Below are 15,128 nucleotides of genomic sequence, written 5' to 3'. Positions count from 1 at the left end.
GTCAAACATTACCTATGAACTAAAAGACTCCGGTAGAGGGGGAAAGATAGCAGCGTTACTCAGTTGGAAGAGTAGAACAGAGGTGGTCAACAAAACACCAGGAACTGTTAAGAACTCAGTATTGGAAACGCTGTTTATAACGTCACCTCAGCGGAAAGATACTGTTCTTACTCAGGCTTCTAGTTCCATCTGAGACACGGATGCCTATTGTCATGACAAAAAGACAGTCCCTCCGTGTGTTTGGCTTTGTTTATGGCCACCTGTAAGTCACAGGTCAGGGAAACTAACATCACCATTTCTGTGAGTCAAAATGGTCCTACCTTTCAGGAAGAGTGAAAAGCCACCCCACTTACAAGTACAGTCAGCTGTAGATATGGACTTGGTGCTTTTTTTTCCTTAAAAGATCCTTAAAATTGTTTTAATTGCTGGAGAGATGGCTCAACAGTTAAGAAAAGTTACTTCTTTTCCAGAGGACCTGAGTTCTGTTCTGGACCCGTGTCAGATGATTTTTTTTTAATTTTTTTATCACTTTATTTATTTATTTATTTAGTGCATGTATGTATGTGTATGAGCCTATGCATGCCATATGAAAGCTAAAGGACTCGATTCTCTCCTTCCACCCTGAGTCTTGGCAATTGAACTCAGGTCATCTGGCATCAAGCCCTTTTCCCGGCTGAGCCATATCACCAGCTCCCTGGAAGAGTTTCATTGAGTGATCCTCTGGTTTCTGTTTTTATTGTTCCTTTCATTTGTGTCATAAATATTTATGATATAAAATTTACTATTTTGAACATTTTTAAATGTTCAATTCAAGCTGGGTGAGGTGGTACACACCATTAACCCCAGAACTAGGGGAGGCAGAGGCAGGTGGATCTCTGTGAGTTCGAGACCAGCCTGGTCTACAAAGCAAGTCCAGGACAGCCAAGGCTATACAGGGAAACCCAGACTCAAAAAGCCAGATAGATAGATAGATAGATAGATAGATAGATAGATAGATAGATAGATAGATGAGTGAAATGTTCAATTTAGCATAGCAAGTACCATCACAAAATTACATAATCAACTCCTATTTCATCTTCTAAAGAGAAACTTTGTAACTCATTAAGTAATTACTTCCTATTCCTTCCTTCCTTCCTCTAGCCTTTGTGACTACAATTCTACTCTGTGTCTGTGACTTTGCATGTTCAGCTGTCTTATATAAATAAAATCATGCAGTCATTGTTATTTCACATATGGCTTATATTACTTTAATATTTTTTAAGCTCATCAGTATTGTAACATGTTTTATAACTTTGTTTTGTTTGTATCAGGATCTCACCATCTATTCTAGACTGCCCCAAACTCAGTATGTGACCCATGATGGCCTGGCATTCACAATCCTGTCTCAGGATTATGGCCTATGCCAACATTCTCATCTACTTGGTTCCTATTTTATGTGTGACGCAGGAGTTCTAGTACTGGGGATTGAACCCAGGGCTTCACACATGCTGGGCAGCTAATGAGCTAAATCCCAGCCCCTCTGCATTTGTTTTCCTGGCTGAATAATGGTTTTGTTCTGTGTGTATCATATTTTTTTCATTCTATCCTCTGTTGATTCAACTTGGTGTTGTCTACTCTAGCTGGTGTGAATAAAGACTCGATAAACAGATGTGCAAGTACCTATTAGCTTACCAGTTTCTAATTTTTTTTAAGTGTGTTCTTGTGAGTGGAACTTTTGCATCACATTGTGATACAGTGTTTAAATTTCTGAATAGGCTAGGCATGGTGGTACATGACTTTAGTCCCAGCAGAGGCAGGTGGACCTAGCCTGGTCTTCATAGCAAGTTCTAGGCCAGCCAGAACTGTCTCGGAAAAAAAAAACAACTAAATAAATAAAATTTCTGAATAATTAATACATTTTCCTATAGCAGTTGTACCATTCTGCGTTCCCTCCAGCAATGTGCCATAGACACAGTTTGTTCTACACCTTCATCAGCGCTCAGAGCTTTACATTTTGGAACCACACCCATCCTAGTTGATACTAAATGATACTCTGTTGTGGGTCTGATTTACATTTTCCTACTCACTAGTGCTGGTGAGTGTCTTTTCACATGCTGTTGGCCATTTATTATTTCTTTGGAAAATGTCTAAGTCTTTTGCTTATTCTTTTAATTCTAGTTGTTTGGATTTTGTTGTTGTTGTTGTTGTTGTTGTGTTTTGTTTTGTTTTGTTTCTGTTAGCCCAGGCTGACCTGATACTCACTATATAGTCCTCAGCTTCCCAAGTGCCGGAACGCTGAAAATAAGTGGTCATTTTTGCTGCATTTGATCTGTTGATTACTTTACTACTTCCTGTTGGTCCTCCAATAGCATATGTGAAAGTCTTTATTGAGTTCTTATTGTCTTACATAGTCAATGTAATTTCATTATTCTAGTCACACCTTTGTCCACAGGACTATATTCCCTCATTTCATAATGGTAGAAACTTGGATTTTTTTCCATCCAAATACATTTTTAAGTTAATGGATCGTAATAAGTTTCAGGCCAGCCAGGCCTATGCATCAATATCCCATCTCAAACAAAGATGGTAAAGGGAAGAGAAAACAAACACTGCTTAATTGAGTGCTTTAATGTACATTAAATAACCTTCCAGGAAACCTTGTGAATTAGTCATTATCCACACACTACAAATCAAAGTCAAAGAACTTTGGCTCAGAAAAGTTAAACACAAACCATATATGCAACTACTTTGAGGAAATTTTAATTAGGAAGTGCATTAGTTAGGTAATGCTCCAAATGAGTGTGCATTTTAAGTGACACCGAAACCTCGCTGTATTGTTATTTGTAGGGCTACAGAAGAGAATTGTTCACAGGGGCTATGGCACACATTGGTAAAGAATCTATAAGTTGTTGGATCAGTGGATTACAAGACTTTTAAAAAGAGGATGTGCCAGGAGCCCTGGTACAGGCCCTTAACACCAGCTCAGGAGTCAGAGTCAGGAGGATCTGTCAGCTTGGTCCACATGGGGAGTTCTAGGACAGCAAGAGGTACATAATAGAGACCCTGTCTTCTGTCTTAGGGGTCGGGATTGCTATCGCTGTGTTGAAACACCATGACCAAAAGCAACTTGGGACAAAAGGGTTTATTTACTCCCACTTCCTTATAAACAGTTTATCATCAAAAGCAGTGAGGACAGGAACTCAAGCTGGGCAGGAACCTGGAGGCAGGAGCTGATACAGAGGCCATGGAAGCGTGCCGCTCACTGGCTTGCACCTCCTGGCCTGCTCAGCCTGCTTTCTTGTTTCCCTACCCCCACCCCCACCACTTTGTTTTCTTTTGCTTTTTGAGACAGGGTTTCTCTGTGAGGCCTTCACTGTCCTGGACTTGCTTTGTAAACCAGGCTGGTCTCGAACTCACAGAGATCTGCCTGCCTCTGCTTCCCAGTGTGATTACAGGCATGTGGCACCCAGCTCTGGAGACCTGGGTAATGATGAGGCTGACTGTCAAACCCCGTGCCTCACACATATGAGGCACAACCCTGCTCAGATAGGTGATAGATAGATAGATAGATAGATAGATAGATAGATAGATAGATAGATAGACAGGAATTGTGGCTGGTGGTGCTAAGATGTATGCTGCTAGTAATCTGCTAATAGGAATACCTTAACATTAAATGTTGTATTTACTTCGGCTTCATATTACAATCCTGGCTTTTTTAGACAGTTTAAACCCCTCAGGGAACAAGACAAGATAGAAATGCGTGAGCAGACAGGCCTCTACAGCTAAAGTACCATTGTATCTGTTCCCTCAGGAAATTTCTACAATCAAGGAGAGATTCGAAAGAAAGAACTTTTGCAGAGCTGTGAAGTTTTAGGGATCCCACCTTCCCGTGTAATGATTATTGACAACAGGTAATTTGTCCTTTAAGAATGTAGAACTCTATTGGCAATAAATCTACACTGGCACATTGAAAAGACACAAAACCTAATGTGAGTATAAGTCGATCTTACTTTTACTTTTGTTGTTGTTTGGTTGGTTTTCAACCTGGCCTTGAACGCCCTGTGTAACTAAGGATGATCTTGAACTCCTCATCTACCCGCCTCCACACCCCCAAGGCCTGGGGTCACAGCTATGCGCCGAGTTCAGATCAAACCTAGGACTCTGCACATGCTCTAAGTACTCACCAACCCTGCTACCTCTCCAACCTCCAGGACCTTCTTGTAACTTCCTTTCCCAGGCCTGGAAGCAGCAGTTTCTCCAAGGCTTGGCTTTTCTTGGCAGGGAAAATGGATGGAGACTCATACCTACAGTCAGAGTGTTCATTCCTAGTGTCATTATTTCTCCATTGTTACTTGACCTTGGTGATGGAAAGAGCTAGGACATCTGTCTTTTAAAGGGTTGGAAGAATCAGAAATTTATACCGATGGTATTTTGGGTTTTTTTTATCTAAAAGCTGTTGAATTAATGGCTACTTCTACGCTCACTCTATCTCCCAAATAATGAGGCGGAGACCTGTTACATTTATAATAAGCTTTAAAGACTATATCTGGGCAGACTCTCGCCTGTTCTAACCTGTCTGTACTGGCCTGACCTACTTCCCACACACATGCCCTGTTACCTGTCCTCTAGTCTTGCCCCAGCAGCTCCTGCTCCCTCTTTGTCCTCATGGTGACTCCCTCATAGCCAGTGACCTCGCCCTCTCCTTCCTCTCTGTCTGGTCCATGTAGGATGCCCCTCCTGGGACGGCAAGTCCTGCCTTAACTCTCCTCCCAGCAATAGACTATTCAGCTCCTTATTGACAGTTTTTACACAACATTGAGACAACGACAATGCCAGAATCTGTTAGCATTTACCTCAAGGCTGGTTCAGCAATTAACAATGGAATATCAGAGACACCTTAGTACAGTGTGAATGAGGGTCACCGCTACAAAAACCCTTGATTTTTACAATTTACAAGGCTAAGTCTTGTCTACAGAGTGAGTTCCAGGACAGAGGAGACTACACAGAGAAACCCTGTCTCTAGCCATAAACTCAGAGATCCCCCCACCCCTGCCTCCTGAATGCAGTGATTAAAGGCTTGCACCACCACTGCCCAACTCAAAGTGGCTTATATTAACAATGAGAACATCATTGCAAGTATACATGTATTCATGACATGTGAAAAATGTTATAATCCTAAATGTGCGTGAGTCAGTCTAAGGAGGTAGTTCACTAAGTAGCAGTTGCCTTACAAGCAGGAGGCTCAGCATAGTAAAAGTCAAATTCAGTCACACACACACAGAGTAAGATGAAAGATAGAGCCAGGAGAATCCCCCAGGGTGTGCGGGCCAGGTGGCCTGTTGTCAGAAGCCGTGAACAGGAGGCCCTGTCTTAAACAAGGTGGAAGTGAGCGCTGTCACGGAAGTTGTCCTCTGACATATATGTGCTTGGTGTCATACATGTACCTGCACACACCCTCATTAAAGAAATAAAAAGAACTAAAAAAAAAATTTAATGCCACGTATATTTTTCTATGTAAATTTATTTGTCACAAAATTTTGGGCTTAAAAACTTGCACTGAACCAGTTGGTTTTTGTGACTTTCACAGTTTGGGAGCTTAAAGATCACTGTACCTCACCAGTTTGCCCACATGCTGGGTTGTGCTTAGGGTCTCACTATATAGCCCTGGCTGTCTTAGAACTTGTTCTCTAGACCAGGCTGGTCCTGAAATCACATAAATCTGCCTAACTCTGCCTCCCTAGTGCTGGGATTAAAGGATTGCACCACCACACCCAATCTCCTAAGTAGTAATTTTTAAATGTTTTTTTAATATTTTATTTATTATTTATACAGCATTCTGCCTGCATGTCAGAAGAGGACACCAGATCTTATTATAGATGGTTATAAGCCACCATGTGGTTGCTGGGAGTTGAACTCAGGACTTTTGGAAGAGCAGACGGTGTTCTTAACCTCTGAGCCATTTCTCCAGCCCCCTAAATGTTTCTTAAAATATTTTGCCTCTAGGGAGGCTGAGATAGAAATATTGCAGCCTGGAGCTACAGAGAGTCAGAGGATAAAAATATCTGCTTTAAAGATATAAAATAGACAACCTGAGTTTAATCCCCAAGACTCATGTGGTAGAAAGAGAACTGATGCCTGCACTTTTTCCTGTGGCACATACATATTCACACAAAAATAAACTGGCATTTTAAAAAGTTTAAGTTGCAGCCAGGCAGTGGAGGGAGAGGCAGGCAGATCTCTGTGAGTTCCAGGCCAATCTGGCCTACAGAGTAAGTTCCAGGACAGCCAGGGCTATACAGAGAAACAATTCTTAAACAAAAAAATCAAAACCAAACAAAACCAAAAAAAAAGTTTAAATTATAGACTGGAGAGATGGTCCAGCAGTGAGCACTGACTGCTTTTCCAGAGGACATAGGTTCAATTCCCAGCACTCACATGGCTGCTCACAACTATCTGTAATTCCAGATCCAGAGGATCTGACACCCTCTTCTGAGCACTGCACACATGTGATGATGTACAGGCAAAACACCCATACACATAAATAAAATAAATTAAAAAAAATGTTTTCTAGGAGTGATAGTACACACTTTTAATCTCAGAGATAAGCAGATATCAGTGACATTGAGGCCGGTCTGGTCTACACAGCTACTTCTAGGACAGCCAGGGAGGGCTATACTGAGAAACCTTATCTTGAAAAACCAACCAAAAAAAAAAAATAGTATATATATATATATATATATATATATATATATATATGTACACACATATGTATGTTTAATGTTTGCTCTGCTGTTCTTAATTACGTTTGTTTTCTGTGTGTGTGTCTGCATGTGTGTGGTGCGTATGTGTCTGTGTAGGTCAAAGGACAGCTATAGAAGCCACTGCCATTCTCTCCTTCCATGGGGTACCAAGGATGGAACTCAGATCATCAGGTTTTGTGGCAAGTGTTTCGCCCTCTGAGCTCTGCTATTTTTAGAGAACAGAATGGTGGATAAAGTATCTTCACTATACGCTCTCTCAGTATCTTTCAGTGCCCATCGTCCAGGAATTAACCCTTGTTTAGTGTTGGCAGGGAAGCACTAGCCAATGCCTAAGGTGAACTGTTGACCTCACAAACACATCTGACTTCATCATTTGGAACATACAAAGGAGAGTAGGAGGAAGATGCGCCTCACTGATCTAAGAAGTGCTCCATCTTGTATAGATTCTGAATGTGCACAGTGCTAAGGAGCTGGAAGACGAGCCAAGTAAAGGCCTCTCCAGTCAGCACCCCAAGGAGGGGTCCACCATCCTTGCTACTTGTTTATCTTTATTTTCTAAACTTTCCAACAAACTTGATCTCAACTTGTTCTGGATTGGGATGGGGGCATCTTGTTTCTTGACCATGGAAGATTGGAATCTGAATATTATTGGATAAAGAAGGCATCGGCTGCTCTAGACAGGGGTGGGTGATAGTAATATTATCCACCTGCTGGGATTACCCACCTGCTGGGTAATCCTGCTGGGATCATTTTACAATAGCTCTAATGGTCCTGTCCTCACCCACACAGTCATCCAGAGAGAGTCTAGTGTAGCACAATAGCCTCATCAGAACCCATCAGTGGTTGTGAAGATTTACCATAAAGATAAGATACTTCGCTGAGCTGGAGCTGTAATCCCAGCTGAGCAAGGAGGGTCATGGATTTGAAGCCAGCCTCGGCAGTCTACAATTATTTTATTCAGTGTTTTCCTGATATTTAGATCTTTCTAATGACTTACAGTTTCACCATGTATTAAAAAAAAAAAAATCTTCAGACCGTTAGTCGATTACCCAGTAACTCTTTTGTTAAAGAATATGATTTGCAATTTTTAAATTTTTTTTTAATTTTTAATTTTTTGTTTAGTTGGTTTAGAAGCTTTTTTACTGTGCTGGAGACAAAACCTGAACCTTGTGATGCTCAGCAAATGCCCTCCTCTGCTCCTCCCCAGCTCTGCAGTTTTTTGTTTTGTTTTGTTTTTTTATTTTTTAATTCTAGGAGCTAAAGAGTTCTTGCTGTTTATTTCGAGTAATATTAGTTTTTGCTATAGTTGTGAATAAGATTTTTATTGGTCTTTTTAAACATTTTATTACATTATTGTGTGTTGTATGTACACGTGTATGATATACACTCATGCCTTGTTATGTGTGTGTGTGTGCATGCATGCATAACAAGCTTGAGGAGATCAGAAGACAGACTGCAGAAGTTGATCCTCGCCATCCACCATGTGGCTCCCAGGGATCAGGCCAGAATAGCTTTTCTCTTTCAGTTTGTACATTTTATTTACCATGCTTTGTGTTATAGTGTGTTCCCATGTGCTGGAATGCTCATATGTATGAGCATGTTCATGTGTATGCATATGTATATAGAGTCCTGAGGTTGACCTCATGTGCTACAATTATGACAAACCCCACACCCAGCTGGCATGGGTCCTGGGGAGCCGAGCTCTGGTCCCCACTCTCACATGGAAAGCACTGTATCCACTGGTCTAGTTCCCCAGCCCCAAAGTAGCCCTTTATGTTCATATTTCTGTTGGCCCTCCTTTCAAAATAATACAAGCTTCTTCTAGCTGTCCCAGTTTGCTTCCGATTGCTGTGATAATAATATAATAAAATAAAGACACAACCAAAAGCAAGTTAGGGAGGAAAGGATTCAGGTCAGGAGTGGCACTGCCCCCATTGCAGGACCCTCCCACATCAGTCATTAAGAAGTGCCGCACAGCTCCGAGAGTCTGAGGCCAGCCTGGGCTACAGAGTGGCTCCAGGACAGCTACGCAGGGAAACCCTGTCTCAACAACAAAAAGAAGAAGAAGAAGAAGAAGAAGAAGAAGAAGAAGAAGAAGAAGAAGAAGAAGAAGAAGAAGAAGAAGAAGACGGAGAAGAAGAAGAAGAAGAGCCACATAGGTATGCCTGCAGGCCTCTGATGGGGTCATTTTCTCAACTGAGATTCCCTCTTCCAGCTCACCCTAGCTAGCATCAAGTTGACCAAAAAAAAAAAAACCTAGCACACTAGCAAAGATCATCCAGCTACCTATTTTCTTACTCCAAAGCTACAAGCCACTTCCACAGTTTTAGTTAGTATTTCATAGTATCAAATCTGTTTCATCCTGCCTGGGCTGCTGTAACAAAAGGCTGGAGACAGTCAGCCTAAGCAGAGATACATACTCCCCCAGTTCTCCATACTGGAAGGGTGAAGGCTAGTTTCTGGTGAAGGTCCTCTTCTTTGCCACCTCCACGTGGTGCCTTCCTGTGGAGCAAGCCAGTGGGATCTCCAGTTCCATACTGTTAGGCCTCATTTAACCTATATGCCTCGTAGGAGCCACCTCCAAATACAGTCACTTTGGGGGGATAGCGCTTTAACTTAATATGAACTGAGGAAGAGCACAGTCGACCCCATAGAAATATGCAAGCGTCTTAGCTTCTCCTTTTGTCAGATCCTTTAGATGTGTCACAAAGAAATGAAAGGAATTTTCCTAAAAGACTGTATGTAACCTGTGACCATAGGTGTAAAACTCTTACTGTCAGTGCCAAAAACATACTTAATCCATGATCTTGCTTAATCCTGAAGGCGATCCGATTATTTTCCATTTTCCTGATACAAATTTGAGCATGATGAGGCTGAGACATTCACTCAAGGTCACTCAGCTGCCTGACTGAAGAACTGCCATTTGCACTGAGACCATCTGGCTGCAGGGCATAAGCTTCGACCAGTGTGTTTCCTGGCTACTCTGTACCTGCATAGCATGAAGCGCAAACTCCTGGCTACATGTTTTCAAAGGCCACGTCACTTTAACTTGTGTGATAACTCTACGAGGCAGCTTTTATGATCTTTGTTTTGTTGCACATGAAGAAACTAGAGCTCAGAGGAATTAAGAGTCTGAAGTCGCATATTTAAGAAATGTCAACACTAGGAAGGCTCAAAGACAGAAGGGGGATGAGATAGACCCTGACTTTCTGGAGAGAAGCAGGTTGCTGCTTTGGTAGCGTAACTGAAAGACCATCGTAGGTCTGAAGTGCTTTGTGCATGGTCAACTGTTTGGTCTTCTCTGAGCTCCAAGGCTGGATTTCAAGAGACGTTCAGCCAGTAGAGCGCACCCCCGGATGAGCCCTTTGTGGGGAAATCTGTTTTCAAGGAAAGAGTGTGCTGGCAAGACTTTGTTAACTTGGCACAAACTAGAGACGTCTGGAAAGAAGGAACCTCAGCTGAGGAAGTGCCTCCATGAACTGTGGAATGTGTGTGGGGCACGTTCTTAATTAACGATTGATGTGGGAGGGCCAAACCCACTGTGGGGGGTCCAGGGCAGGTGATCGTGGGCGCTGTGAGAAGGCAGACTGCGAGAGCCGTGGAAAGCAAGCCGGCACTTCTCCATGGCCCTGCCTCCAGGTCCTTCCCATAGGTTGCTACATTGACTTTCTTGGCTTTCTTCAGTGATGGACTGTGGCTTGTAAACCAAATAAAACCTTTCCTCTCCTAAAGTGCTTTTGGCCGTGTTTCAGCATAGCAACAGAGAAGCCAACTAGAACAGAGGGCATAATCTCAGTCATTAGAGAACTAAGTGGTTACAGGGCTCCTTTAAAGATAAATTTGGGGGCTGGAGAGATGGCTCAGCGGTTAAGAGCTCTGTCTGCCCTTCCATAGGTCCTGAATTCAATTCCCAGCAACCACATGGTGGCTCACAGTCATCGATACTGGAATTTGATGCTCTCTTCTGACATGCAGGTATACATGCAGACATAGCACTCATACATAAAATAAATAAAATCTTTTTAAAAAGGATAAATTTTGTTACTTTAGTGAGTCATGTAATAGTAGAATGCATGTTTTAAGATGGGCACATCTTCGATCTCAGCACTTAGGAAGCAGAGAGAGGAGTTTAAGGAGAAAGAGCCAGGTGTGGTAGCACACACCTTTAATCCCAGCACTCACGGGCAGAAGCAGACGTAGGCAGATCTCTGAGTTTGCACCCAACCTGAGCTACATAGGAAGTTCCAGGATAGCCAGAACTACGAAGTATAGGCCCTGTCTCAAAAAAAAAAAACAAAACAACAACAAAAAAAAAAAACAAAAAAAAAAAAACTGGGTGTGGTGGTGCATGCCTTTAATCCCTGAACTCAGGCAGGCAGAGGCAGGCATATCTCTGTGGGTTCTAGGCCAATCTGCTCTACAGAGTGAGTTCCAAGACAGAGAAAACCTGTCTTGTGGGGGGGGGGGGGGAAAGAACAGAAAAAAACCGTTCCAGAGATGCTATAAAATGTCCAGAATAAGTAAAGCACCATGCTACCTTTTGAAAAAAAGAGAAAAACAATTTAAAGTATAGTTTATGAAAATTAGTGTTGGTAGCAGCCGTCATCAAGACTAGTTTGGTCAGCTGTTCACCGAGCCCTAAAGCCTCATTGTTTTCCTCATTTAAAGTGTGAACCCTTAACTTGCCAGTTGTAGAAGCTCTAAGGGAGTGTCAAGGTTTGTGCTTGTTTCCCGCCTGCTTTGTTTGTGGAGAGGGAACTCAGCGCCTCACCCATGCTGGGCAAGTGCTTGCCAGAGTTAGATCCTCAGTGCTGAAAGTGCCCTTCTGAAGCTATTTTCCCATTCTGTCAATTAGCCTGCATCACTCTAAGGGTCTAGCACATAAAACATCTCCCTCTTTCCCAGCAGCGTGGCATCAGAAATGCTTTCATAATTTAGCTGAGTAAGGAAATAGAATCTGCTTTCCACCAAAGCACATAAATTAGTCCGGTTTACTAGCACTTCTTGGAAGTCTTTCCCAATCAATTCACGCAGATCATATAGTAAAAGAGAAGTCAGGAGGCAGAGCCTAGAACCATTGGACTGTTTGTTGCATACGTACCTCAACCCCTGCTCTCCTGTCCCAGAGCTTCCCTCCTTCAGCACTTACAGCCAAGGTGGCTCTGACCTAGCACCTTGTAACTCTGTGAGATCAAAGGAAAACCTCTAGTCCTCTTCTCCAAATTCTGAGGGCCTGGGCTGAGGTTCAAAGGCAGGGTTTCAGCCCTGCTGGCAAGACAGGGCACGGCTCCAGGCTGCCAAGAGGAGGCAAAGGACAAGAATGTTTCCTAGAAAAGAAACCAGGGAAGGAGACCAAAGAGGACCTTCTAACAGGGAGCCACCACGTGAACACTCAAGCCACTTTCACATTTCTTTAAGGCCAGATTATTCTGAGAACTGAAGAGCGGCTGGGCCTCCACGCGACCTGATTAGGGAAGTCGGTACGAAAGAAGTGAGATGGGTCTATGGAGAGACAACTGAAGGAAGCCTGCGTTAGCGTCTGGAGCTTCCATCTAGTCTGGCACGGTGGCTACTTTCCCCCTGTCAGGCAACCTGAGAAAGGAAGACGTTTGTTTGTTTGTTTGTTTGTTTGGAGTTTTGCTTTTATCCTTTTGACTTACATTTCCAAGGGGATGCAGAGCTGGTTGCATTTTGTCTGCAGACAGGAAGCAGAGAATGGTAAATGTTTATGCTCAGCTTGCCCTACCCCCTTTCAGATGGGATTCCAGCCCACGGAATGGTGCCACCCAAAGTTAGGACAGTTCTTCTTTTTTTTCTTTTCTTTTTTTTTTTTTAAGATTTATTTATTATTTCCACAACATTCTGCCTGCACACCAGATCTTACTATAGATGGTTGTGAGCCACCATGAGGTTGCATGGGAAGTGAACTCAGGACCTTTGGAAGAACAGCAAGTGTTCTTAACCTCTGAGCCATCTCTCCAGCCCAGGACAGTTCTTCTTAACTCAGTTAAACTAATCTAGATAATCTCTCACAGATACAGGCAGGGGTCATTTTCCACAGTGATTCTAGGACAGCTCAGTGAGTAAAGGTACTTGATGTTAAGTGTAAGGACCCAGGTTTGTTTCCCAGAACCCACGTGGCAGAAAGAAAAACTAAATCTGTCAAGTTGTCCTGTGACCTCCACACGCATACAAACATATAAGCAAATAAATGTGGAAAAAATTAAGATTAACCATAACATGTTTTAATTACACTTAATTTTAGGTTCCACGCACTTGCTTGGGAGAGCAGACCCGTGGCCATGGTGCCTGTGTGGCTGCCAGAGGAAAACTTTGGGGAGTTAGTTCTCCATTCTGACTGTACAGGTCTTGGGGGGTTGAACTCGGGTCATCAGGCTCAGCAACAAATCCATTTACCCACTGATATATCTGGATGGCCCTTGGTTTGTTGTTTTCTGAGACAGAGCCTCACAGTATAGACCCAGCTGAGGTGGAACTTGCCATGAGACCAGCCTTCGCAGTGAGCCTCTTACCTTGTATGTGTATACTACCAAACCAGATCAATGCTGCAGGATGGAAGAAGTTCAGTGAGCTGGTTGGTTGGTGGGTTGGTTGGTTTTGTTTTCTTTTTTACCCCAGACAAGGTCTCTCTGTGTAGCCCTAGATGTCCTGGAACATCTACACCTACAGAGTGATCTGTAGACTAGGCTGGCCTCAAACTCAGAGATCTACCTGCCTCTGCCTCCTGGGCATGCACCACTACCACTGGTCTGATGAAGTTTTCAAAGGTTACAAAAAGTAAGATTTGTAGTGACTTTATATATTGTATATTATGACATTCATTAAAGTAATGTGTAGAATAGCAAATAGTTGCAAAATGTCTCTCAGTAGGTCATTCATAAATCACTGTGGTATTTTGAATAAGAATGGCCCCTATTGGCTCATATACTTAACTGGCACTATTTGAAAAGATTAGGATTAGGAGGCGTGGTCTTATTGGAGGAAGTATATTACTGAAGGTGGCCCTTAAGTTTTCAAAAGCCCAAGCCAGGCCTAGTGTCTATTCTCTGTCTCTGTCTGTCTGTCTGTCTGTCTGTCTCTCTGCCTGTGGACCAGGATGTAGCTCTCAGCTGCTGCTTCAACACCATGCAGGCAGCCATGTCCCTGACATGATGAGATGGTGAAAATGGGCTAAGCCTCTGAAATTCCAAGCATTCTCCCAATTAAGTCTTTCTTTCATAAGAGTTGCCTTGGTCAGTGTGGCATGGTAGTGCATACCTTTAATCCCAGCGCTCGGGAGGCAGAGGCAGGCAGATTTTTGTGAGTTTAAGGCCAGCCTGGTCTACAAATGGAGTCCCAGGACAGCTAGGGCTACACACAGAGAAAGCCTGTCTCAAAAAAAAAAAAAAAAAGTTGCATTTGCCATGGTGTCTCATCACAGCTATAGAACAGTGATCAAGACAACCGTAATTCAGAGATTGCTAGGATTTGGTGAGTTTTAAAATACATACTTCACAGTTTTCTATATTTTTCATAGTTTTAATCACTTGCACTCAGCAAAAAGTTAGATTAGGTTTGTTTTACATTATTGCCAAATGTACCTTATTTGTCCATTAATTTTGCTTTTTAGAGATGAAGAGTCAGGGCTGGAGCGATGGCTCAGTAGTTAGTAGCACTGGCTGCTCTTCCAGAGGATCCAGGTTCTAGTCCCAGCACCCACGTGGTGGCTCACAAACATCTACAGCTCCAGTCCCAGATGAGAGTACCCTGTCCCCTCAGGCCCTGGACACGTGTAGCATACATAGTGTACAGGTGTACATACATTCCAACATATAAGCGAATGGACACACAAAATAAAGGTAAAAGTGTATGTGTGTGTGTGTGCGCGCGCGCGTTTTAATGATGAGACAAGCTGAGCACTAGCTGCTCAAGACCAGTCTAGGACACTTAGTCAGGGTTTCTGTTTCCGTGATTAAGTGCTGTGACCAAAGCAGCTTGGTAAGGAAAGGGTTTGTTGCAGGAATTTGGAAGTAGGAACTAAAGCAAACACCAGAGAAATAGGGGAGTACTGCTTACTGGCTTGCCTTTCACATCTTGCTCCTTTCTTTTTTCTTTCTTTCTTTCTTTCTTTCTTTCTTTCTTTTTTAGACAAAGTTTCTCTCTGTAGCCTCTTCGCTCTCCTAGACCTCCTTCTGTAGACCAGCAGGCCCCCAAACTCAGAGATCTACCTGCTTCTGCTATCTAAGCGCTGGGATTAAAGATGTGCACCACCACTGCCCAGCTCAGCATTGCATTCTTACACAACTTAGGACCACATGCCCATGGTTGGCATCACCCACAATGGGCTGGGCGCCCCCACATCAAACAATAATCAATAAAATGTCCAAC

General features: G+C 42.9%; 1 protein-coding gene across 6 annotated transcripts in view; it reads left to right on the top strand.

The window, feature by feature from the left end:
* Positions 1-15,128, top strand: part of Pigl (phosphatidylinositol glycan anchor biosynthesis class L) — a 59,600-nt gene that overhangs the window by 9,192 nt on the left and 35,280 nt on the right. For all 6 annotated transcript variants that reach the window (XM_021639155.2, XM_021639157.2, XM_021639153.2 and 3 more), the window contains exon 2: positions 3,791-3,890. In XM_021639155.2, coding sequence (XP_021494830.1) covers positions 3,791-3,890 — 100 coding nt within the window. The remainder of the gene's footprint in view (positions 1-3,790; positions 3,891-15,128) is intronic.

The sequence above is a fragment of the Meriones unguiculatus genome, chromosome 11 (genome assembly GCF_030254825.1).
Source record: "Meriones unguiculatus strain TT.TT164.6M chromosome 11, Bangor_MerUng_6.1, whole genome shotgun sequence".
NCBI lineage: Eukaryota > Metazoa > Chordata > Mammalia > Rodentia > Muridae > Meriones > Meriones unguiculatus.
Note: the sequence above shows the minus strand (reverse complement) of the source record. Positions and strands in the feature narration are given on the sequence as shown.